This window comes from Camelus bactrianus, chromosome 2 (assembly GCF_048773025.1).
Source record: "Camelus bactrianus isolate YW-2024 breed Bactrian camel chromosome 2, ASM4877302v1, whole genome shotgun sequence".
Taxonomy (NCBI): Eukaryota; Metazoa; Chordata; class Mammalia; order Artiodactyla; family Camelidae; genus Camelus; species Camelus bactrianus.
Window position 1 is genome coordinate 100,486,059 of NC_133540.1, and position 25,879 is coordinate 100,511,937.

Here is a 25,879-nt window from a genome sequence, read left to right on the forward strand (position 1 = left end):
GAAGAACAGGAAATGGGAAAGCGCTTGACCTGTTAAGGACCCCAAAGTGTAAATGGAACTTAAGGATGTAGGAGCAGAGAGGCCTGTAAAGAGAGTGGATTGGGGCCAGACCATGCAGGAGGCACTGGAGGAGTTTGTGTTTTATGCTGAGAACAATGGAAAGCTGTTCAAGCATTTTTAAACAGGGGATGATAGGACCTGATGCAGGCTGTGGTTTAAGGATGTGATTAAGATGATCTCGTGGGAAGAAATGTAATACAATTTATCAATAATCCTAGCAGCCAGCCACTACTTGGCAGATATTCATCAGATTACAGTAAAATGGGTTAAGATGGCAGAGGGAACACCAGTTTGCTGTCCCTTCACCTTTCTCATCTCAGTCTTCCAAACATAAAGCAGAGAGCAGCATCTGGGTCACCAAGCTGAGATTCAACATGACCCTGGCTGTAGGAAGAGCTTGGTAAGATCAGGCAGGACCACCAGTGACCTGACAGGGTGCTAGGCAATGGATCCAGTTACCAGAAGTGGGCAGAAAGTCTCAGCCAAATCTGGGAGTTGTGGTGGTGGAGAAGCTTAGTTCTGATGCTCAGCAATCTCGCCTATATAAAATGAGGTTAGTTTTACATACTTAGAAATGATGGGTCACCCCACAGAAAGTCTCCCTAAAATCCAGACTCGAACATAAAGATGGCCAGTTGCTTCACTCTCTGAGAAGCCACTAAGCCCTCTGGACATAAAAGCTGCTGGGAAGTGATCTGGAAACAGTCTGACACTGCTTTTCTCCACCCTCTTTGAGATGGACTATATATCACATGTTCCTCTTCTTTTTTTTTTTTTTTTTTACTGTCTTGCACAGAAATATTAATCCCAGTATCTTCTTCAGGCCTTTTTTAAATTCTTTTTTTTTGTTGTTTTCCAACAGAAAAAATCCTAATAATAAATCTGAAGCCCTCTTAGTCCCTTCATTCTATTTGTGTGGTAAAACTCAGCTCGTTCATAGTTGATAAATGTCAGATGGGAGCTTGACATCCATGTATAAAGAAAGAAGTGGTACATATTAAAAGGGAGATGGAATTAACCATGAACTTGAAAATGACTTGTATTTGTTTGTAATATTTTTTGTATTTGTTTTTGTATTGTAACTTTTCTTCAATTTATTGTTGTTCATTCTTTTGTTTATTCATTGTTTATATCCCATTTTAGTCCAAAAAGAGTGTGAATGTAGTTTCCAAGAATACATTACAATGGTATTTGAAAAACACAGTGAGGAAATTGGACTGCAGGGAAAATAAGATAAAGTCTGAGGCTAGTACACAAAATACAACCCATGAAACTCTGTATCCTTGCTGGAATACAGCCAAAAAATTTGCTCTGATTTGCCTGGCAGTAAAAGTAAAAATCAGAAAATAGAAACAAACCAGGGAGATACTCAAGAGAAATACAAAGATTCCAGATGGAAATTCTTCATGAAGAGGGCACTGCAAACAACCTCCTCAGTATCAATAACCTAAAAAGAATGTTTGTAATTCATATGTCCAAGATTTTTGATGCTCAGGCAAAGAGGATTTCCTAATCAAGGTGATTTCACTTGCTGGCAAAAGGGTTATCATGCCAAGTGACATTTAAGAAGAAAACTGGATCTGATTATGAAGCAGATAGGCCACACTCTGTAATACTGAAAACAGTGATTGAAAACAGGTAGCATGCTCCCGTAAGAAAGACGTAGTAATTTGGGTTAATTCTCTGGTCAAAGATTCAGTATTAAGTTGGGTATGTGGGATTGTGTGTGTGTGTGTAGCATTAGGTTTTTAAGACAACTAAATCTCTAACAAAGATTAAAAAGTTGGGTTCTGAAGCACTGTATCACCTTAGGAAGTTCTCTACAATAAAATGTTAAGTCTAGCACCTAGCCTGAAAGTAAAAATTTATTTTGATATGAAATTAATTCAGTGCTTAGAGTAAATATCAACTGCATATTTGGTTAACAAGAATTCATCCTCTTAGAACTTAAAGTGGCTTTTGAGGAAAGAGTGTGAATAGCTTTTCTCTTTTTTTAAAAATGACCAAGTAACTGAGCTCAATGCCTTTCTGTTCTGTCCATTAATTTCTCTGAGTTAATGGAATTATTCTCAATTCTCCCCTTGACCTTTTCCTGCTGAAAATCTAAAATGTAAGAACGTGACTCTAATATTTGCCCCTCAGTCTCAACCTAACATTGCAGGTACAACTGAAATTTTTGGAATCAAAACAAATTAAAATAATCAAGATGCCCTGAGTTCCTTCATTCTTAAATTTTTATCATGAAAATTTCTAAATATGCACAAAGATAGAATTCAACAAGTCCCTGTGTATTGATCTTCCAATCAACAACTATCAACCAAAACCAGCATTTATTTTTCATACTTGTTCTGTTTATCTCCCTTCTTTGTCAAAGAAGATAAGATCTTATTTCACTCCCAATATTCCAGTATTAATCTCAGAAGAGAAGACATAATCATACCTGACAACAATGCCAGCATGATTGCTAGGAAAATAAACAGTAATTACAAGTTCATGTTCGACTTCCCTCATTGTCTAAAAATGTCTCTTTTACAGTTTGTCTGAATCAAAATTCAAACAAGATTTACTTATTATTTTAGTTATGTCTTCAGAATTTGTTTTGAGCCTTTTAGTCTAGAAAAAAAAATGCCCTCCTATTTTTTTGTTCCAATGCCTTTAATTTTTTAAATAACAGTTTTGGGAATGTAATTCAGATACTATAAAATTCACCCTTTTAATGTGTGCAACTCAGTAGTTTTTAGTGTATTCATAGAATTGTACAATCACCACCATTATCTAATTCCAGAACATGTCCATCACTCCAAAAAGAAACTCTGACCCACTAACAGTTACTTCCCATCCCTCCTCCCCACATCCTCTGACAACCACTAATTTACTTTCTGTCCCTATGGATTTGCCTATTCTGGACATTTCATGTAAATGGAATTATACAAGATGCGGTCTTTTGTTTCTGGCTTTTTAAATTTAGCATAATGTTTTCAAGGCCCAACAAACAAGAGAAGTGCTATGCACTGCTGGACTTTATTCCTTTTATGGCTGAATAATATTCCATTAATTGGATGTACTAAGTTTTGCTTACCTGTTTATCAGCTGGTGGACATGCCTTTGACTTTCTGAAGATATCAGGTCAGTGGTCCTGTGGTGTGTTCCACATGCTGCCTCATTGCTTCCTTCTGCTGCTGTTCACCTGTGTCTTTATCCTCTATTTTTCTCAAAGACTGAGAGAAACCTTGGTTGTCAGACTTAGTGGGTAAAAGAACTACGGGGCACACTTGCTAAAGGTGCAGAATTCCGGGCTCCATCAGTGGGGAGTCTGATTTAGTCTGACTTGAGAGGGAGCCCAGGAATCTGCATTTTAAGACACCAGCTGATTCTGATGCAGGTATTCCCAGAATACACCTTGAGAAACTCTGCTAGGTGTCCCTAAATCTTGATTTTAATAGCACTTGACATTTCACAGAAAAGCTGTAAGAGCAACTGGTAGTTTATTGACCAAGACTTTTTAGAAATAAAGTTGGAAATATTACTTACAGAATAACTAAAAAGGGCCTAAGTTAATACCCTGGCTGATGTCTTCTGGGTTGGAGATGGACATCTGAAAAAATGATGCTCATCCTTCACTGTGGGAATTGTGGATGTTAATTAGCCACCCTGGAGTGAGGGAAGTAGCCAAATTTAGCTTTAAAGGATATGAAAGCCAAATGGCCTCTAAGAATTAAATTACTGCATCGATATTTACAGTATTGTCCTCAACATTTACAAATGCACTTGGATTGATTAATTGGACTACCTTTTGATTCAGGAAAATTTTTTTAACATTTTTATTGATTTATAATCATTTTACAATGTTGTGTCAAATTCCAGTGTTCAGCACAATTTTTCAGTTATTCATGGACATATACACACTCATTGTCACGTTTTTTTCTCTGTGAGTTATCATAACATTTTGTGTATATTTCCCTGTGCTATACAGTGTAGTCTATTCTACAATTTTGAAATCCCAGTCTATCCCTTCCCACCCTCCACCCTCCGTGATTCAGGAAATTTTAACCCTTAATCTGAAGCCACTTTCTGTTAGGTGACCAAGAACAAAGTAAGTTGGAAATACTCTAAGAGAGCTCCCCTTTTCCTCTAAAAATAGGTTACAACAAAGTACAACCCTTTTTGCTTCAACACTTTTTCGTTATTTGTTTCACTACCTAAATAGTGTATTTTAAACACCAAAAACTCCTCAGTATGAAGAGTGGTTTTCCTTTAATTTAATGACAAGGGTTTCCTTTTACTTAATAGATGAGTGATACTCCTAACGGTCTTTTAATGGTTCTCGTTCAGCCAAAGTAGCAAATGGAGTTCCATTTACCTTGTGCATCTCATTAAGCTACTACAGAAGAGGGTAACAGGGGCAAAAAACCACCAGTGATTTTTGGGCTGTGAGAGAAAAAAAAAATGGATTCCAGGATATGAAAACTTAGTGGGCATTTATAGGGGAATTACCAGTAGAACGGAATGTTTAATTCCTGAGTAATAACCTAAACTTCTTGACTCCTAGCCTGACTTGTAAGGGGTGAGTGCCTACAACTAAAGTATACTTTTGGAACTTTTTATTATGGAAAATTCCAAGCATGCCCCCAAATAAGGAGAAGCTTCACACACTCAGCACCAATCTTCAGCAATTAGTAATATTTTGCCAATCTCATTTCCTCTGCCCACCTACTCCAGATGTGGTGTCATTTCACCTGTAAAAATTTTAGTGTGCATTTCCAGGTTGATAAAAAACATTTTAAAGCATAACTATATGCCATTATCACACCTGATAATTTTTTTTAATTTGGGGGGGTAGGAAATTAGGTGTGTTTATTTAATGAGGGTACTGGGGACTGAACCCAGGACCTTGTACATGCTATGCATGTGCTCTGCCACTGAGCTAGATATCCTATACCCTCCTGCCTCTATTTTTTTTAATTATCATTTAATACTAAGTCCATATTCAGATTTTCCTGATTGTCTCAAAACTCTTTTTACAGTTTTTTTTTTTTCCCAATCAGAATCCAAACAAGATCGGCACATAGCATTTGGCTATGTCTTTATGTCTCTTTTATTTGAACAAAATTCTCCTTTTACCTGATAACTGATTTGTTGTAGAAATAGGGTAATCTGTCCTGTAAAATGACCCACATTCTGGATGCGTCTTTTTGTTTCCCCTTATGGTCATTTAACATGTTTCTTTATCCTCAATTAACTTGTTTCTTTTTATCTAACTTGTTTGTTTTCTATTAACTGGCTTGATGAGATTCAAATTGAATGTGGGGGCAAGAAGACGTCAGTGTTTCTGGGTGCGTCAAATCACAAGGCACACTTGTCCCATTTTTCTAGGCTTCATAAGTGGGTTGAGGTGGTGTCCTCCACTACCAAGTTAGCCATTACCCTTTCACTGAATGGCTTTTGTTTCCACTTATGTTCATTCCTTAATCTCTTTATTCTATTAATTGCTGTAAAATAGCAATTAGAAATTTAAAAAAAATCATTCCTTGTGTATTTACTAGCTGGACTTCTACAAAAAACAACTTTCCCCTCAAACACTATTTGATTACCCCCAAAAATAAGTCGTAAGGGAAAAGCAGGATAAACTCTTCCTTTGCCTTCCCCTCCCACCCTGAAATTTCAGAGTAATACAGCCTCAATAATGATACAGTGGTTTCATATTATCATGAATTCAAGATTTTTATGTTTTACATTTCATCAAAAATATGTCCTTAAAATTGATGCTGGAGATGGAATCATGAAATGTTGGCATCAGCCCTCTGAGACAGCATTTCTCACAGTCTGGCCACAGATCATAGCTATCAGAATCCCCTGGGGCATTGACTAACATGTAAATTCCTGGTCCTCACCGGGATCTACTGGGTCAGCATCTTCGGAAGTACAGCTCTGGAATCTGCATTTCTAACAAACTTCTCTAGGGATTTCTAAAATGGAATGAAAGCTATGGAATGGAGAGCTTTATGGGATGACCTCAGAGCTTGGGGACAAAGCACCAAGTAGGTACACATCTGAGCAGTTACTTCACAATAAGGTCATAAGATCAATGACCACTGATAATTTAAGAAAAGAGAGGATGGATAAATGAGCTCCTTCAAGAAGGACCCAGCAGACAAGAGTAGTGCTGTGCAGTCCTGGACGCCTTCCAGTGCTGCACCCTGGCTGGGACAATCTGGATTCTGAATACCTTTTGTTATTAGAACTCGGGAAACCTTCACAACAGCAAATCCTGTACAATGTGGCTCACATGGGTCTAACTAACCACTCCCGTGGAGTCCCATGGACCAGTGTTACTCGGGTCCATATCCTCAGATCCTGCACAGCCGCGGTCCCCTGGGCCCCAGAGGCTCCCACTGCATGATCTGTGCCATCACATCAGGTGTGGTTCCACATCCATTAGGAAATGGGGTGCCATTCGTACTTGAAGGATCCCTTAGCACTGTTATCATATGGCCCATTTTTGAATTGCTCATCTCCTCCAGAGAACACACTTTCAGTATTTTATTAACGTCCCCTAATGCTTGACATTTTGAGCAAAACATTTGTTTAGTTGGTTTTCCATAAAAGTGATGATCCATTTTTGTAATTTCATTTGCCTTTATTTATTGAATTTTAAATAGCATTGTTGAATGCACTGACTCACAGGGGTAAAAAATACAGATGCTTAGAAGAAGAGCCAAACTTGCAGATCTTGCCAATTGAATTTTCTGCAGATTAGAGAAAGCTAAACTACTTCTCTCAGCATTTTTCTGCCATGTACTTGGGAAGAGAGAATGGCAATCAGGCTCCTGGGGCGTAACGGAAGTCCCAGATCTCCCTGAATGAATGCAGCCCCATTGTGTGCCCGCGAAGCTCTGCATTGTGCCAACATCCAGCCCATGGAAAGGGCATGGCAAAGGACAGCATCAGGCAATCCAGCAGGGCCCCGCAGGGGACCAGAATTATACCCAGCCTGCTTTGAGATTCTTCAAGTTGCTGCCAAAGCCCTGGCACTGAGCTCCCAGCAGAAACCTGGCCTTGATACTAATTGATGAGGGCAGAAGTCATCAATTCGAATGTCTATGGGGGCTGCGAAGGCAGCCTAAAGGAGTGAAGAGGCCTAGATAGGAGACTGATGAATTAGGGAGACACGTTCCCACTGAAGGCGGCCATCCCAGTCAGCTTCTCCTGGCTGTTACCAGGAATGAGGTCCTCGAATGACAAGAGTTTCTGATATTTCAAGAGATAATTCTGATCATCTGAATTTTTATGTGAACTCTCTAGATTTCAGATGTTGGCATTAATTCAAATAGACTTCAAACACCATGATGGTTAAACTAAATATGTCTGTGGGCCATCACTTTGGGGCTTTTGATTTTAGGGGATACAGTACCTTAAATTAATATCACAGTGAAATAGTGGAGAACTTATTATTTCTCAGACCAAGATGGTGAGAGAGTCTGTAGCTGGTTTTCTGATGCTGTTAGCAGAGACTCAAACCATGAACCTTCTAGGGATAAATTAGTTACATTTTCGTCAGTAGCCAGAGGCTAGACATTTGCAGTTGTGTGTCATTTGTCATCTAGAAGCTCTGGATGAATGTGTATGGATGAGTGAAGAGCCATAACTCAAAGTCCACGGTCTACTGATTGTGGGTCAACGGTGACATCTTCCTATAAGGAAGCTATCGCATTACAGAACTAGTGCCCCGACCCCTTGAGTCCTCAGAGAAAGACAGAGTTGAATATTTATATGGATTGCTTTATAAAACTCTAAGCCCTGACTTGCTGGCAAAGAAAGTAGTGAGAATTGAGACAGACTTTTGTCTTTCTGAAGAGTGACAGCTGGATAGCATGTTCTGTTGGGATTGGATTTCAGTGTCAAGTTGTCTTCTAATTAGTCAGAGAGAAAACACAGCTCTATAATTACAACATGTGGACACAGGGTTCTCTCATGGTTAACTAAGTGCACTTACAAAATTAATCCATACTTTGGGAAATTAAATTGAGTTTAAAGAGAAATTTTAGACTTAAGAAAGTACATTGAGTAAAATTTTGGGTATCCTATAAAAGACTAGGGGTGTATGGACTAGAATTCTAGTTCTGGCTTTGCTTACAGTTGGTATGGGTCTTAATTATTTAACCTCTCCTGGTTCCAAGTTGGTTGAATTAGATGAATCTAACTGTAAGACTCAATTATTCTATAGTTTACCCTTCGTTTTTTAAAAGCTGGTTGTTTTTCTGTTGTTGCTTACAGTTGTTGACTATTCATTTCTCTATCTTTCTTTGTTTTGAGGAGACATTTGATGAATCCTTCTGTTTGCTAGATGGTTCACATGTCTATGTTATTGGTTTTATGTTAGTTGGGACATAGACTGCTCATGAGATGGGTCTAAAAGGAAATAGGATGATGTGGACTCAGTATCAAAAATATTTTAAAGAGCATTATGAAGTTATATATGGTTCTCTCTGTTCCGCTATAAAAGGAAACTTAATTAGTTGTTAATTAAAATACAGTACTTCAACACCACAATGAAATACAAATATATATGGATATATATATATACAGTCACCAAAATGGCTGAAGTTAAAAAGCCTGATAATACTAACTGTAGGGAGGATGTGAAGCAAGGAGAGCTCTGATGCTGCTAGTGCAAATGTAAGTTAGTATGACCACTTTAAAAACAGGTTTGGCATTACTGGTCCAAGTTGAACACATGCATACCCTATGACCCAGCAACTTACACCTAAGTGTATACCCAACAGAAATGTGTGCATGTGTTTACCAAAGGACACATACAATAACATTCACAGAAGAATTTCTGGTAATAACCTAGAAATGAGTCAAATATCCGTCAGTGTTGAATTTGTATATAAACTGTGATGTCTGCATACAATGGAACACTATATAGCAACAAAAACTAATGAGCTACAGCTTTTCTGAGCAACATGGCTGAATCTCATAAACATAATATTGAGCAAAAGAAGCCAGGAGGAAAAAGAGTTACAGGCTGCATGATTTTATTTATGTAGACACAAAAAGAACCTAGGCAAAACTAAGCTATGGTTTTAGAAGTCAGAAGAGAGGTTACCCTTGGGGGGAGAGAGGACACTGATTGGGAGAAGCATGAGGGAGAACTTCAGTGATGGCAGTAAAGTTCTATTATTTCTCTACCTGGGTGGTGGCTGTACAGGTGTGCCTGTTCTGTGACAATTCACTTAAGATTTATGCATGTATGTATGTTTTAATTAAAATTAAATATTCTCAGGGGGAGGGTATTGCTCAGTGGTAGAGTGCATGCTTAGCATGCACAAGATCCTGGGTTCAATCCCCAGTGTTTCCATTAAAAAAAATTAACAACCAACATCACATAAATACAAAACCCATAAGAGATACTATGAACAACTATATGGCAACAAATTGGACAACCCAGAAGAAATGGACAAAGTTCCTAGAAACATACAGTCCACCAAAATTGAATCAAGAAGAAATAGATAATTTGAACAGACCCATTACTAGGAAGTAAAACAGGATCAGAAATAAAAAACTTCCCTGCAGACAAAAGTCCAGGACCAGGTGGCTTCACTGGGGAATTCTACCAAACATACAAAGAAAAACTCATACAAATCCTTCTCAAACTTTTCCAAAAGATTGAAGAGGAGGGAATACTCCCAAAATTCATTCTGCGAAGCCACCGTCACTCTAATATCAAAACCATATAAAGACACTATCAAAAAAGAAAATTATAGGCCAATATTGTTGATAAACATAGATGGAAAATCCTCAACAAAATATTAGCAAACAGAATCCAACAACACATAAAAAGAGACAATAAAGATATATATTATGATCAAGTTGGATTCATTCCAGGGACACAAGGACGGTTCAACATACACAAATCAATCAGCGTGATACACCACATCAACAAGAGAAAGGACAAAAACCACACAATCATCTCAATCGATGCAGAAAAAGCATGTGATAAAATTCAACACCCATTTATGATAAAACTCTTACCAAAGTGGGTATAGAGGGAACATATCTCAACATAATAAAAGCTATTTATAACAAACCCACAGCCAACATAATACACAACGGTGAAAGACTGAAAGCCTTCCCCATAAAATCTGGAACAAGACCAGGATGCCCACTCTTATCACTTCTATTCAGCATAGTATTGGAAGTCCTAGCCACAGCAATCAGACAAGACATAAAAGGGATCCAAATTGGAAGAGAAAAGGGAAAATTGTCACTATATGCAGATGACATGATACCATATATAGAAAACCCTAAAGGCTCCATATAAAAACTACCAGGGCTGATAAAAGAATTCAGCAAGGTAGCAGGATACAAGATTAACATACAGAAATCAGTTGCATTTCTTTATACTAACAATGAAATATCAGAAAAGGAAAGTAAAGAAATAATCCCTTTTAAAATTGCATTAAAAAAAATACTTAGGAGTAAATCTGACCAAGAGGTGAAAGACTTATATGTGGAGAACAAAACATGGATTAAGGAAATTAAAGATGATTTAAAGAAATGGAAAGATAACCCATGCTCTTAGATTGGAAGAATTAACATTGTTAAAATGGCCATATTACCCAAAGCAATCTACAGATTTAATAAGATCCCTATCAAATTACCCAGGACATTTTTCACAGAACTAAAAAAAAAATCCTAAAATTTATATGAAATCACAAAAGACCCAGAATTGCCAAAGCAATCCTGAAGAAAAAGAATGAAGCTGGAGGAATAACCCTCTCAGACTTCAGACAATACTACAGAGCTATAGTAATCAGAACAGCATGGAATTGACACAAAAACAGACATATGGATCAGTGGAACAGAATAGAGAGCCCACAAATAAACCCACAGACTTTTGGTCAATTAATCTTTCATAAAGGAGGCAAGAATACACAATGGAGAAAGGGCAGTCTCTTCAGCAGGTGGTGCTGGGAAAACTGGGCAGCTGCATGTAAATCAATGCACTTAGAACACTCCCTCACACTATACACAAAAATAAACTCAAAATGGCTTAAAGACTTAAACATAAGACAAGACAGTATAAACCTGCTAGAAGAAAACATAGGCAAAACATTTTCTGACATCAATCTTAGCAATGTTCTCCTAGGGCAGTCTACCCAGGCAGTAGGAATAAAAGCAAAAATAAACAAATGAGGCCTTATTAAACTTACAAGCTTTTGCACAGCAAGGGAAACCATAAGCAAAGGAAAATGACAACCTACAGACTAGAAGAAAATATTTGCAAATGATGTGACTGACAAGGGCTTAATCTCCAGAATATATAAATAGCTGATACAATTTAATGACGACAATAACAGGCAGAAGAACTAAACAGGCAATTCTCCAATGAAGACATACAAATGGCCAACAGGCACGTAAAAAAAATGTTCAGTATTGCTAATTATCAGAGAAATGCAAATCCAAAGTACAACGAGCTATCACCTCACACTGGTCAGAATGGCCATCATTCAAAAGTCCACAAATGATAAATGCTGGAGAGGGTGTGGAGAAAAGGGAACCCTCCTACACTGTTGGTGGGAATGTAGTTTGGTGTGGCCATTATGGAAAACAATATGGAGATTCCTCAAAAAACTTAAAATAGACTTACCATATGATCCAACAATCCCACTTCTGGGCATATATCCAGAGGGAACTCTTAATTTGAAAACATATGTACACCCCGATGTTCACAGCAGCACTATTTACAATAGCCAAGACATGAAAACAACCTAAAATGTCCAACAGATGACTGAAAAAAGAAGTTGTGGTATATTTATACAACAAAATACTACTCAGCCATAAAAAGAGTAAAATAATGCCATTTGCAGCAACATAGATGGACATGAAGATCATCATCCTAAGTGAAATCAACCAGAAAGAGAAAGAAAAATACCATATGATATCACTCATATGTCATATCTTAAAAAAAAAAAAAAGGACACAAATGAACTTATTTACAAAATAGAAACAAACTCACAGACATAGAAAACAAACTTATGGTTACCAGGGGAGACAGGGGGTGGAAGGGGATAATTTGCGAGCTCGAAATTTGCAGATACTAACTACTATATATAAAATAGATAAACAAGTTTCTTCTGTATAGGACAGGGAACTGCATTCAATATCTTGTAGTAACCTACAATGAAAAAGAAGATGAAAATGGACATACGTATGTATATGTATGACTGAAACACTATGAAGTACAGCAGAAATTGACAGATTGTAAAGTGACCATATTTCAATAAAAAAAACATTTTTAATTATTCTGAATGTTTGTTTTAATTAAAAGCATTAAAAACATACAAAAATTTCAAGCTTTGTGCTCATGCTCTGAGCTAATAACAAGAGCTCTCTTAAAGTTGTAATAACCAATAGGAATCAGTAATAAATAACTGTTGCTGAAACATTATTTCATAATAGTGACTCCAACTAAATCTCTCATAATTACCACCCTGCTAAAAGGAAGATAAGCTACCTTGAATTGTCCTTTTATTTAAAAATAAAGCCTAAACAACAATGAGCATTGTGTGCTTAAAATGGAAGCATCTACAGTGTCATTGTTTCAAAGGTTCCAATTGAACCAGAGACAACATAAATCATTTGATAATTGTGTGACTCAATTTACTCTTGGAACTTTTGAATCCATTTACCTAGTTCCTGGGGATCTTGAAAGGCTTATCAAATGAGTGTGTACAGCACTCAGAACTGTCAGCGCCTCACAACCCACCTTTTTGGCCACTGGTGACAGCAGGCGATGACCCATATACGTGTGAAGCTTTATAAGGTACAGGGCACCACAGTCAGAAGTAGGATCTGCTCCTGTGGTCTGATCAGTGTCACCCTTAGTCTGGCTGCCTGACCCTATTTTCTGAGAAGAAATGCAAGAGCAGAACACTAACCCCTGACTGGGGACAAAGCTGTACAGTGAGAGTGTTCAGGACAGCCTTATCTTGTTTTCAATGAACCGCATGGTTGTTAGCTTTCTAGAAGGGCAGGGCCAAGAAGGAGAATTAAAGGTGAGCCCCCCTGAGGGAAGTCTCATTCTAGGTGCCACTTGTGAATCCCTGCCCTCCCACCAGGTGGCAGTGGTGGTAGGGAGGTTTTCAAAGCTACAGAAGTGATGACACCTGGGCTGGAAGCACACCAGAGCATAATCTGGCGAGAAGGCATACATCTTTCCTTTATTGTGGTTAGTGTTTATGGACATGAAAGGAATGTAAATACCCCCAAAGACAGCCTGTTCTAAATCCGATTAGGCTATTAGAACAACTATTCACTTACTCCAGAGAGTCCGTACTTAGAGCTCTTTCAATCTTACCCTCTTTCAACCACTCATTCAACAAATGTATTAAGTGCCTTCTATGTGCCTTACTATTCTGAGGATGCGGCAGTAAACAAAACAGTCCAAACCCCTCGGGAGTGATGGAGCTTCCATTCCTGTCCACTAAGAAAATGGGAGCATCTCATGTTAATTCCCTCAACCCAACGGATGGACTTCTTCCTTTCCAAAGCTCTTGGGCCCTCAATCTGCCCCCCTACCCCTGCCTTCTAATAAGGGCACTCCATTAAGCCTCATTTCTAGGTTCACTAGCTCCTCGCGTTTTGATGATAAATGTACTAATAATCATGATAAAAAAGGACAAATAAAATGACCAAACCCTTCCACTGATTCCTTTGCCTCCCTTAAGCTGCTGAGATCTCTCCTAGAAAGTTTCATTTCTAAATGAGGGAAGTTCATTTGCTCCAACCTCCTCTCCACACACTTACCAACTAAATCCTGCCCTCCCCATACCCATGAGGGCTGTAAATTCTATATAACCCAGATCAGAACTTGGAGGAAAGAGAAAACCCCCAGGAAAGCAGGATGGTAAGTAAAAAGTGAGCCAAGTGTTGCAGGTAAGTAATTAATTACCTGTTAATTATCTGAGAGCCTCCTGTGTGCACCTAGCATTGTGCCAGGCATCTTAGGCTTCTAAAGAAATGTCAAAAGTGACCCTTGATAAAAACCTACCAAGGAAGATGAGACTAAAAAGACTTCCTCTGGGAATGAGGTCTGAACTGAGTTTTGAGGAGTGGACTTGAAATAGAAGGGACAGTAATCAGTTGAGGAGGGGAGGGGTGTGAAGGCTGCAGGCCTGGAAGCAGGAAGGGAGAGTGCCGTACTTGATTTAAAGGTAAGAGGAGATGGGGCAGAGCCGGATTTGGGAGGTCTCTGCAAAAAAGGCAGAGCTCCACTCCGTGAAGGTAACTTTGAGCTCTTCCATTGTCTACTACCCTTTCTCTCCTTCCCTTGAAAGCCACATGTCTTCAGTCTCTTTTCTCACCTCCCTCTCATTTATTAATCCATCCCATTATGGATTATCCAATATCTAAACCATTCCATGCAAACTGCCCTTGACAGAATTCAAATAACTCTTGAGTAACAGGCTCTGGTGAAATAATGCTTAAATGAACCCAGGCAAGTTACTGAAATTCTCTGAGCCTCAGTTTTCTCTTCTTTAAAATAGGGTTTGTAATGGTGCCTTCCTCAAAGGATTGTTAGAAGGATTAAATGCATTTTAAAGTCATGCTGAAGAACTGAACATTGTTACTATGATTATTTATCTTCTTTAATTTCTTAGCTGTATTTGATACTTTTGACCACCCCTTTCCATCCTGAAATACTCTGGCATTTGCAATGCTGGATACGTGTTTGCTTTTCTTCTACCACTTTAGAAGCACTGCAGTAGTTTTCTTTGGGTCCCCTTCCTCTGCCTGATCCTTGCACGGTGGAGCTCTTCCTAACTACCCCTTTGTCTCAGGCAAAACTCCTTGGCAAAACCCTCCCTAGGCAATTTCATCCATAACCATGTGTCCTCTGTTATCTTATATATTAATTACTCTTAGATTTACCTCCAGTCCAGACCTCTCTTCTGAGCACCAGACTGGTACCTGATGTAACTCTGCAGGTGTTTCATGGTTATCACCGACTCAGCACCTCTGAAACCAAGCACACTTCCTCCCAACCACCTACACCTACACCTTCTCCGTCAGCATTCCCTAGAGTAGACAATGACATTCCCTTTCACTCTGGTCAGAAACTTGAGATTCATCATTGACTCAGCCTTGTCCCTCATCCCAGTCAATCACCAAATTCAGCTACCTACATCCAAAAAAGTCTACAATCTGTCTACTTCTCCCTTTTCCACTGCTACTCTGTACCTATTCCTGGGATACTGACAACTCTGCGACTCTCTCTCCACAGATTTCTAACTGGCCTCCCCTAGACAGCAGCCAGCTGGAGTAATCTTTCAGTGAATCAAAATGTATTAGCAAATAAAATCTAATCATGTTCCAACCTAGCTGAAAAGTCCTTCAATGGCATTTCAATTGACACTTCAAAATACGCCAAATGTTCCGAAGACTTAGGGAATTCTAACCACCCATAAATGCACTCATGATTTTCGATGCTGTTTCCTTACAGCAGGAACTCACTCCAAAATCAGCTTATCCTTATTTTATACTAACTGCATGCAGAAAGGGGTGAAGACATTCATAAACAACGCCAATGAACACCGCATTAGAAATGGAGCTGGGCAAGGGCTGTGACTGCCTTCTTTTATCCTAGGGTCACCAGTGCCTCACACAGCATCTGGCATTTATCAAAGTATGTCTTTAATAAATATTTGTTCGACACAAGATGAAAAAGGAAAAAAGGCTGTCATAAAGTTCCTCAAGAACTGAAATATAATCCTCAGAAACCAGTCTGATTTTAAACTTCCACCTACATCCAGGAAAGTGTTTTTCCCCCCAGACAGTCAAATGTTTACTAGCTTTTGCATCTCAAATGAGCTGCAGTAACCTATTTGGCAATGAGGATAAAAGGAAAGGAATGAATGTGCCAGGCACAGTGCCTGAGGCTGGATGAGATTTTTTAAATGCCCAAGACAAAGTTCCTTCCCTCCAGAAGCTTCTGGGATACTCGGAGAGAGGCAATTAACCAAATATTTAATATTTGGTTTCTTGGCTGCTCTTACAGACAAGGCACTGTCTTTCTTAGGTGTAAAATGGTGAGCAAAAACAGACCTCTGTCTCATTTTACATCTAATGAAGGGCTGGGGAACAGACATTAATCAAACAATCACATGCACAATAATAATAGCAGCGATCACTTTGGTGGTGGTTAGCATGTGCTAGGCATATTTTTAGCACTCTACGTAAACTAACACCATCACAATCTGTGAGGGGGCCTCATCTTCATTTTATAGATACAGAAACTTTGGCACAGAGAAGTGAAGGCACTTACCCAAGATGATACAGCTAGCCCAGACAGTCTGGATGCAGGATTCATTTTTTAACCACCCCTCTACTACCTCCATGCTGTGTGCTGTACGTACGGCATAGCCATATTTACAAATATAAGGTCCACAAAGGGAAGATCCATGGTGCTGTAAGAATATATGATAAAGGCATCCCATCTTGTCTCAGGTCATCTGAAGGCTGAGCGGTGTTAACTAAGCAAAGAGGGGAAGCAGGAGGGGTGCCAACACAAAACTGGTAACAACAGAAGGGCTAGAAAGGAACCACCTGGATATATATCATTAGTGGTGGTGGGAAGCAATCTTGGAAGGCAACATGGAGAAGGCCGATCTGGAGAAGGAAGACCTAGAAAGATCTGTTTAGCGGGTAGAGAAGAGAGCAAAAGAAAACATCATGAATTCAGAATGAATTAATGAATTTGGGGCACAGGGAGACAATGGTGTATTAGAATTGTTTCAGTTGTGAGTAGCAGACACCCAATTTGAACTGCCAAAGAAAACAAGGACTTTACCACCTCGAGTTGCTGAAGAGTCCAGGATACAGATCTGGCGGCAACAGGATAAATGACGTTGTTAGGATCTTTTTTACATTTCTTAGCTTCATTTTTCTTCATTCTCAGGCAGTGGAAAGATGGCAGCTCTACATTTTGTCACATCGGCTCAACTCAAGAAGAGGGGTGCTTCTTTCCCGGAAGACCCAGAGCTGACTCTTATTGGCTCAGCTTATATTACATCTTCCTAGCTGAACCAATCACCGTGGCTGGGCCATGACGTTCTCTCATTGGCCAGGCCTGGATCATGTGCCTCCATCTGTTTAGTGCTAGCCTATGTTCCGTCTTTCCATTTGCTTACTTTTCCCAGTTCTAACTCTATACCTTCATACCAGCTGGCCCCTATATGCGAAACACTTTTCCTCAAAGTTCTTTCACTAGCTTGTCAACATTTTCATCATTTTACCTCTTATTAACTCCAAACAATGTTTCCTCCCTGAACAAGGCTGGGGTTACAATTATTCTTCTTTAACTGATGCCTTTCCAATTTAGACCTATGAATACCAACCTTGTAGTAGTGTAAAAATGTATTTAATTATTCATTGAGTCTGACAAGAGCTGCTGTGTTCAATTGATTTGTTGTGTGTGTAATTCACTGCCTGAGTTTCAATCTGGATGTCTGTCTATATCGAACACTTCAGTTTTAGGCCACAGGCTGTTAACAGGCATGCAAAGGATCCGTTTAACTTGTTGACAAAGCACTCAGTAGTCAGATGATATTCAATGTTCATTGTGTCAATGGTGTTTTCAATCCTGTGGACTTTGTGATTCATCGTGCCAATGTTGGCAGAAATACTGAACTCTATTATGGTATACAATTTCCACACCATTTAAGGCTTTGGATTAAGCCTTTTACAGGGGAATGTCTGTGAAACTGAGTCCCAAGGTCTCAGTTCTAGCTTTGAGGTTGCTCCTGAACTTGTTTTGTGGCTTTCCTCAAGTCTATACACCTTCCTAGGTATCAGTTACCCAACTGGTCATAGGTTGGGTGTTTTGCTTGTCTTCTTTCCCAAGGTGCTCAGCTAGGTTAGCACACTGGCTTCATTTGTAACATGTGGGTAACACAACTGAGGTAGGATACTTGATACCCTAAGCCTCATTTTACTAATTGACAAAAGGTGATTATAATAGCATTGATTACCTGATGGTCACGGTGGTGCTGAAGATCATGGAAGTAAAGAACATCATGACTGACACTGGTAAGAAATCAAAGTGAGCTATCATCATCATCATCATCATCGTCATTGTCATCATCAGGATCTGCTGGAAATAAGACGTAGGTGGAATGACTTAATATAAGCAGGAATTTACTCCTTAAATCCACTGAAATACACAATCAAGATGACCCCAACGAAACTTTAGTCGTTTAGCCGTTTTCACCCCAGGTCCTAGGGATACTAGTAATCAGCGGTTCTCAAACCTTAGGTGCATAACACCAAATAAGTAACGGAGGACAGGAAGCGGGCTAAAAGCTATCTTCAATTAGATTAATTTCTCCTCTAATTCAATTGTAAAATATTTTGGTTTAAGAATTATCACGCCTTTCACCTGTACAACTTCTCCGTTGAAAGCACTGAATTGCAACCTTGCATGAAAATTGTTTCACACCTTTGGAAATGGGCTCCTCCACTTCATAGGAACAGATCTGCTAAGTGGTGTAGACTTGAGCTTTGAGTCAGAAACCACGCTTTTTTTTTTTTTTTTTTTTTTTTGCAGAAAATGTGTATAAGCCAATACAAGGACCCTTCTCAAAACCTAGAGAAGGTGGATGTCCCTGAGAGAGGTATGTTTTTCTTGAAGATAGGGGGTAGTTTGGTTTCCGTCCTTTGCAGATTCATATCGCTCCCTGGACCGTCCCTAGTCCTTGCCCAGAACCGAGACTTCTCCTTTGTACCTGCTAATGTCACAAATTGTCCGAACGCGCCGTGGCTGGCCTCCGCCCAGACCCGGATTCCTGTCCCCTCCTGGCGCCCTGGACCAGGCATCAGGCCCGCTGCTGGCGAGGGCTCTCTACACGCCCGTGTCCTGACCCCGTTTACTTCTTGGGTCCCCGCCGGTGCCATCTGGCTGGAGCCCCGAGGAGAAACGACAAGTTGGACGTTGTCACCCCTGCCCCTTGCCTTCTCCATTCGCTAAAACATAAAAACCCGGGGCTGCTGGGGGACGCGCAGCAGGAAAGAACAAGTGGAGACAGAAAGCGGCCCCTTGTCCCTGGCGGCCTCTCCGCGGCGACGTGCCCGGTTGCCCAGCCCGCTGGCGGCCAGAAGTACTGCCCCTTCCGCCGGCCGGCGCCTCACGCGGGCGCTGTCCCTGCTTCCCCCGGGCCGGAGGGCGGAGGAGGCAGCCGGCGGGTCGGGGTCCGCCTGGGGGACCTGCCGCAGCCGCGCGAGCGAGGGCCTGGCCGCGCATTCCAGCCAGAGTGAAGCAGGAAATAAAAAGAAAAAAGAAAAAGAAATAAAAAGGCCGACCCGGAGTGGCGGGCGGACGGGCGGACGAGGGAGGAGGAGCCGCAGGGGCCCGGGCCGGGTCGGGGCCGGGTCGGGGCCGGGCGCACGGCGGGAGCGCTCGGGGCGCGGGTTGCACGCGGCGCTCGGGCCGCCCCTCCTCCCGGCGCCGCCGGCCGCGGCCCAGGCTCCCCCGCTCCGCCACTCCCCGCCCCTCCGCTCTCCCTCCCGCCTCCCGCCTTCCCCGCCCTCCCCGCCTCCTCTCCTCCCTCCCGGCCTCCCTCTCCCAGCCAAACTGAAAGCCGGACCCCAGGCCGCCTCCCCGCCGCCGCCGCCGCCGCGCCCGGCCTCCCCGCGAGCGCTCCACTATGGCTGGTCCTGTTTTCACCTTATAAAGATGGCGGTGCGGGATCGCTGTAACCTTTAGACTAATGACTGTCCGAAACATCGCCTCCATCTGTAATATGGTGAGTGGCCGCCGCCGCCTCGGGGGTCGCGCCCCAGCCGCGGCGAGGCGAAGAAAGGGAAACCCGATCCGCACGCCCGCGTGGGCTGGGGGAGTGTGGGGGCGAGGGGGCGGCGGGGCCGCGAGAAGTTCCGGGCCCCTGGGCTGGGCGGGCTGGTCGCGGCCCCGGGAGCGGCCGAGGGAGGGGCCCGGAGCCCCCCGCCTCCCTCTCGGCCCCGGGACCGAGGAGCCTGCCCTCCGGTCCCCGGGCCGCGCCGCTGCGCTTCCGCCCTCAGGTTGCGGTGGAAGCGTCTTGGGGGGAGGGGGCAGGCCGAACCCGGACGTCCCGGGGGACCAGGTTGGAGGAGAAGCTGGGGGTGGAGGGGCACCCATCCTGTCCTTGCGGTGGATAAAGCCCTGCCGGACTCCCTGGCTGCCGTCATCTCATTTTGAGTTCACTCTTTAAACTGCATTTAAAATTCACTTTGCAGAGCAATCGGTGTATATGGAGAAATTTGAAATGTGATAAAGCTGTTAAAAAAAAAAGTGCTAAATTGTGGTTAGGGAAGTGAACTTCTGCCTGGTTTGAGAAAGCATGGCCATTTGCTTTGGATGCCTCAGTTTTCCCATCTGTGAAAGGGGGACAAGGTTATCTGGCAGTAACATTTAGAGGCCCTAGGGGTGGGGCCGTTTGCGGGCTAGGAGGATATCTCCAGGGTTATCCTGCCTGATTCACTGTAGACCCTGCGCGGGCTGCTGGGCGTGGACCCAGCAAGGGGACATCGCTGCGCTCCAATGAAGACTGGGTTCATGACGTGGTGGTCACTTTAACTCGGGTTTTCTCCCAGTGCTTTCCCTTCCTTTTCAGTTTCTGCAGGAACAGCTTCCAGCCCTGGTCACCCTGCTGGCACCCCCCACTCGTCAGAGCTTTGGGGAGCATAGCTTGCACCCTGGAGTAAGGAGGCATTGCCCTCCTGTGCAGGATGAGCGTGTGCTTTGCGTTGGCTCTCCAGGGTCTCCCCACCGTCGTCTCCCCTCCCCACAGCTGGATGGAACACATGCTCTTTTAATGCCAGTTTGGGGAGAACCTCCCTTGAAACTAATAATACACACCCCTAAAGGGAATCTGAGGAGGCTTGATTGAGAAGCCTGGGAGTAAGGTGATCTGGCTGCCCTCCTCCCATCACACAGCTTTTAAATTCTTCTGTCCCACATTCTGTTGCAAGATTAACACACGGCAAAGGAGCATTAAGGAGCCATGTGTTCGCTCAGGGGTGGAATCAAGACCCACTGGTGCTGGCTTCAGTTTTCAGCGCTGTTGGATGTAGCTACTGCTGCGATCGGCAGAGCAAATGCTGGGCCTTCCCAGGGCGATCGCTGCAAAGGTACTGGCGCAGGACCAGTTAGATGTGGTGGGTGACTCCTGGCGTGTTGCCATTTCCTCCCTTCCTTCTCCACGCAGAGACAGGTCTCCTGCTTCTGCCTGTCGAGTGGCATTAATGTTGCTTGGTGCAGTGAAAAGGTGATACCTTTCTTGGTTTCTGTGTCGCTAAGACCAGCTCCTGAGGGGAACTGTGAAACCAGAGCAGCTCTTTCGTGCCTGCTGGGGTGGCCTCAGGCTTACAGGGTGGAGAAGCCATTGGTGGTGTTCCCGTCCTGCTTGTGTGTGGTGACCCCTCTCTGTACTGAAGCAGGCTGGAAACTTGAGAGCTAGCATGTCCCAAGACAGAGCCAGCCTCCAGCTTTTTTTTTTTTTTTTTTTTTTTTTTTTGCCCTCAGTGCAGCTGGGGCTTCTTGGCACACCTGAGCAGAATGTCACAACCTGTTTCCAGTAAAACTCAGCCAGGGAGGCGAGCTGCAGGGAGAACATGAGAGGAGCGGGCCAATACTGTATCTGGAGAGTTGACACCTCATGTGGATTCCCTAAAAAGGCACCAAATTTAGGATCATCACCCTGGTGAGGTGAGGAACTGATAATTCTTAAGTAGGGAGTTTTACCTTTCTCTGTGGACCCTGTGTCTGGAGTAAGTGATGAAGAATTTGGGCTCGTAAGTCAGATTTCCTGGGTTCAATGTCCTGTTTCTAACACAACTAGCTTTTTGTCCTTGAACAAGTTGCTCTCTCTCTAACTTACCTAAAAATGAGGTTGATAATGGTTCCTACCTCATGAGACTGTGGTATTAAATGTTACTGAGCCTTGTCGGTAGCAAGTACTTGTTGAGTGTCAGCTGTTATCAGCACATCTTTCTCATTATTGTGTCAGTTGCTTAAAAAACAGTGGTGATAATGTCTGCTTGGACCTGATGGAAGCAGTCACTCATATAAACCCACATGTTCATTTATGCAAACCAAGGTGACTGCAGTATACAAAGGCTGAGGTGGGAATCCTTAACCCCACCCCTTATAAAAGGCTGCTCAGGTCATCCTGGTCCCTCCCAATCTGACTTCCTGCAGAGGAGGCTCGGTGATGAGGAGACTGCTGTCTTTTCACTTGATCAGAGATACATTTTCATTGGTTTCCTCTTTAGATTTTTCACTCGATGATGAATTGTTTCCAGGTAGGTCTTCTGTGGGTCTCCCTTCACCGTTTAGTTTGTCTTTGGGACTCTTAACTGATCCTTCTCATGCCTGACTCCTTTTGGTCCCAGCTGGTTTGAGTAGTAGTAGTAGGAGCAAGTAGCAATTGCATTTTTTTAAGCAGGTCACTTGACATATTTTAAACAGGCTGCTGTGTGTCCAGAGAGAGTGTTAAAAGATATCCTTCTAGGTGAGGCTTGTACAAACCAAGACCTAACATTGAGAAGTGGATTTGTTTAGTCCAGCAGGCAAGAAAGGACCCAGCAAAGCAGGAAAAAACCTTGTAGCAAATCCTTAGTGTGATTGAGAAATAAAACCTTTTCTTTCCCCCACACTTCTTGTGCCAGTTTTAGACATAGGGGTCTTGGAAAACATTCACATCCCTCCACTTGTCTCCTACCTCACTAAAGTTTTATTGTCCATTGGCAGTTTAATGCGAGTTCCCATTTGTTTTAATTTCAGTTCATGTGAATTCCTGCCATAGTGATTCTTGATCAACTTGCTTTGGGCTTGTCAGCTTAGCCACACAGTGTATCTGGTTCAGAGATAGTAAAGCTTGTTTGGCTGGTGTGTTGTAATTTTAAAAATGTACTAGCTGCCTGCTACCAAGCATGAGAAAATGTTCCTTGTTGATAATCCTCTGACTTTTGTCCAGACTAATGGACTTAACTTACTACATATTTTTAATGGCCCTACAAATGGAAGGTTTTTTGGGGGTAAATTTAATGCTTGAAGAGCCTTGGAATTTTCTAAAGAGGAAGCATTTGTTAGGAGAAATCAAATGTGCCTTCTAGAAATGTGACTTGTACTGATGCAACATGGCCTAAATCATCAAATCTTAATTTCATTTGTTAATACTGCTGTAAGATGTGCCATGGAAGAAATGCCATGTGTCAAATAGCTTACATTTTTGTTCTCAGAAATGACCATCTGTTGAGGACATCCATGTTAGTGGTGCTTAACTGAATGAGATGAGTCCCTATTCCCAAGGAGCTCAGTGGTTTCTTATCTTGTGGGCATATAACATTGGTGAAGATGAAATAATTTCAATACAGTGTGATATCCACATGGATAAAGGTTGAACAAAATCTCAGAAGCAGTATAGTAGAAAGACTGATGAACATAGCAGGGCCTTTCTTTAATATAATTTACATTTGACCCACAATTGACTGTTTTTTAATTTTATATGAGGACATTATGATAGTCAATGTAATCTGGAACTGGAATCTGCCTTTCAGTGTCTCTCCAGCTAAGCATGAATCTAATGGTGCCTCTGGATAAATTGTTGTATTTCTTGGGCCCTTAGTTTTTCCCTCAACTTGTAAAGCTGATATATGTATTTTTGGTTGTCAAAAGCATCTTAGTAGTATTTCTTAGAGTCTTTACTTGAGTACCTAGCTACTTTGTTTAAAATGGAGCTGTATTTACCAGATATTAGCATTTCAGCATCCAGGATATTATTGGGCACTGTTGTGAGTGCCAGATTTGAATTCTTGTAAGCAGATGAAGTCGCCTTGATATGAAGGGAAAGTAAAATTAGTAAAAAATTTGTAGCAAAGCTAGGGGATTTTTATAGTGGTCATTTTATATTGGTAAGTCAATTACTTATTTGAGGCAAGTATTTTGAGACTAGTTGGAAGAAAATTTTTAATTATTTAAAAATATGTAAATCTCAAAATTTGGGGGAAGAGATATCTTGTCTCTTCCTCATTACTGTTACTCCTGCTTCCCATTGTCAGAGATAATTGAGGGGGGTAGTAATAGCTCAGGGTCTTAGCATGCACAAGATCCTGGCTTCTATCCCCTGTACCTCCATTAAAAAAAAAAAAAAAAAGGTAATTGGAGACTGTAAGCTGAGTCTAATGTATTAGCTCAGAGTGGTTAAAGTCATGTGTGAGCTTCTACTCTGATAGTTGTCAGATTTAGAAATTGCAGCTTGAAGTGGGGTGGGTTAATATTTAAAGAAAATTCTGTTCTTCTGGCCTCTCAGATCTAATATGGAGGAGTTTGTGTTGGGTCAGGACCTGACAATTAGGTCTACAGAGTCTTCTCTGTTTTTTTTTGGAATCGTAGGGGAAAACAAAGCTGAATGCCAATATTTAGTTAGAATTAAAGATTGTGATACCATTTTCTGGATGTCAACTTAATGTGTTCCAGTTCACCCAAACAGTAAAACCTATTTATTTATTTTTCACTAATGTGGAATTTTGGTCTGTTTGGGTTGTAATTGAAAGTAATTTTCAGTTTTGATTTTCTTTAGCAATTAAGAGAAAATTCTCTATTTCCCATGTCTTTTCTGCCCTTCTACCCTGGGCTGTCTAGTTCGTTTGAATGAGTTGAGGTTTTATGATGGTGTTTAATTCTATGGTAGCATCAGGAGGGTATCTGTCTCTTGGTGGTTTTATCTCTAGCCTCCCCCGGAGTCAGCCCAAAGCAGATTGACTGGAAGAGTTATAAAAGGTGGTGTCTTTTAGTCTAGTTAACTTTTCTGGCATAAATATTTTTAATGCAACTTCTTATAGTAAACCTTCAGTTGTGGTGAAACTAAATGCTAGGCTAAGGGTTTGAAAGGCCTTGCTGATCTTTAAAGAGAACAGCCACCCCAAAATGAACAAGGATAAACTTTTCTTAAGGCAGATAAATTCTATATCAGCAACCAACCCTGGCACTAAAGGCTTTTTGGAATGTTTCTGCTCAGGGATTCTGACTTAGAATTTTTGCACAAGTCTGCTACCTGGAATTTTACAATTCTGAGAATAACGATTTGCTGTGGAGAGGTCTAAGAGTGTGCGGGAGACCTGTTGGTTCTCTAAGCTCTCCACTCAGAGGTCCAACCTTCCACCTGTCCATCAAGTTCTGATTCCTTTTTCAGAACCCTCAAATGCTTTAAAGTAGCTCAGACTTGGGGCTTTTTCTAGGTGGTGATCAATGTCAGGCATACAGAAAAATAAGGAGACTGATAGGATGAACACCCAGGATCTATCACCCCGTGAAGGAATACAATATTACAAATACAAGCAAGCGCTTCCCCATTTCATCCCCCTTCCCTCCAGACAGTGACCGCTTTTCTGAATTTGGTGTTTTTCACATGTTTTTATACTTTAACTAGATACGTATGTATTCATGAACCAGATATAGTATTGCTTCCTTATGTTTTAAACACGCTCTTGTAATACTGAACCACTGCTTTTCAGTTTGCTTTTGTTTAAATTATGACTTTGAGATTTATCCATGTAAACACATGTAATTCTAAGTTATTTTAGCTGGTTGTGTAATATTCCATCACATGAGTATGCTACAATTTGTCTATTCATTTTATCGTTGGGTTTATAGTGTTGCATGCGTGTCGGGACAGTTTTGAACTTGTCTCCCTGTGCATATGTTTAGTTTTCCTCTGTGGTCCATACCAAGAGGGGAGATTGCTGGGTCAAACGAAATGGGCATCTTTGACTCTAACAT

At 41.5% G+C, this 25,879-nt stretch overlaps 1 protein-coding gene and 1 long non-coding RNA gene across 7 annotated transcripts in view; one reads left to right on the forward strand and one right to left on the reverse strand.

The window, feature by feature from the left end:
• Nucleotides 1-9,081: 9,081 nt before the first annotated feature.
• LOC141574195 (uncharacterized) lies at nt 9,082-19,439 on the reverse strand. 2 transcript variants are annotated; one of them, XR_012500948.1, is made up of 2 exons: nt 18,849-19,439; nt 9,082-18,214 (listed from the first exon to the last, which is right to left on the reverse strand). It is a non-coding gene; the product is annotated as an uncharacterized LOC141574195 (long non-coding RNA). The 2 variants fall into 2 exon arrangements; XR_012500945.1 differs by having other exon boundaries at nt 9,082-18,217.
• Nucleotides 19,439-25,879, forward strand: part of USP46 (ubiquitin specific peptidase 46) — a 60,579-nt gene continuing 54,138 nt past the window's right edge. For all 5 annotated transcript variants that reach the window (XM_074348041.1, XM_074348044.1, XM_074348061.1 and 2 more), the window contains exon 1: nt 19,439-19,865. In XM_074348041.1, the coding sequence (XP_074204142.1) occupies nt 19,830-19,865 (36 nt within the window). In that variant the 5' untranslated portion in view covers nt 19,439-19,829. The remainder of the gene's footprint in view (nt 19,866-25,879) is intronic.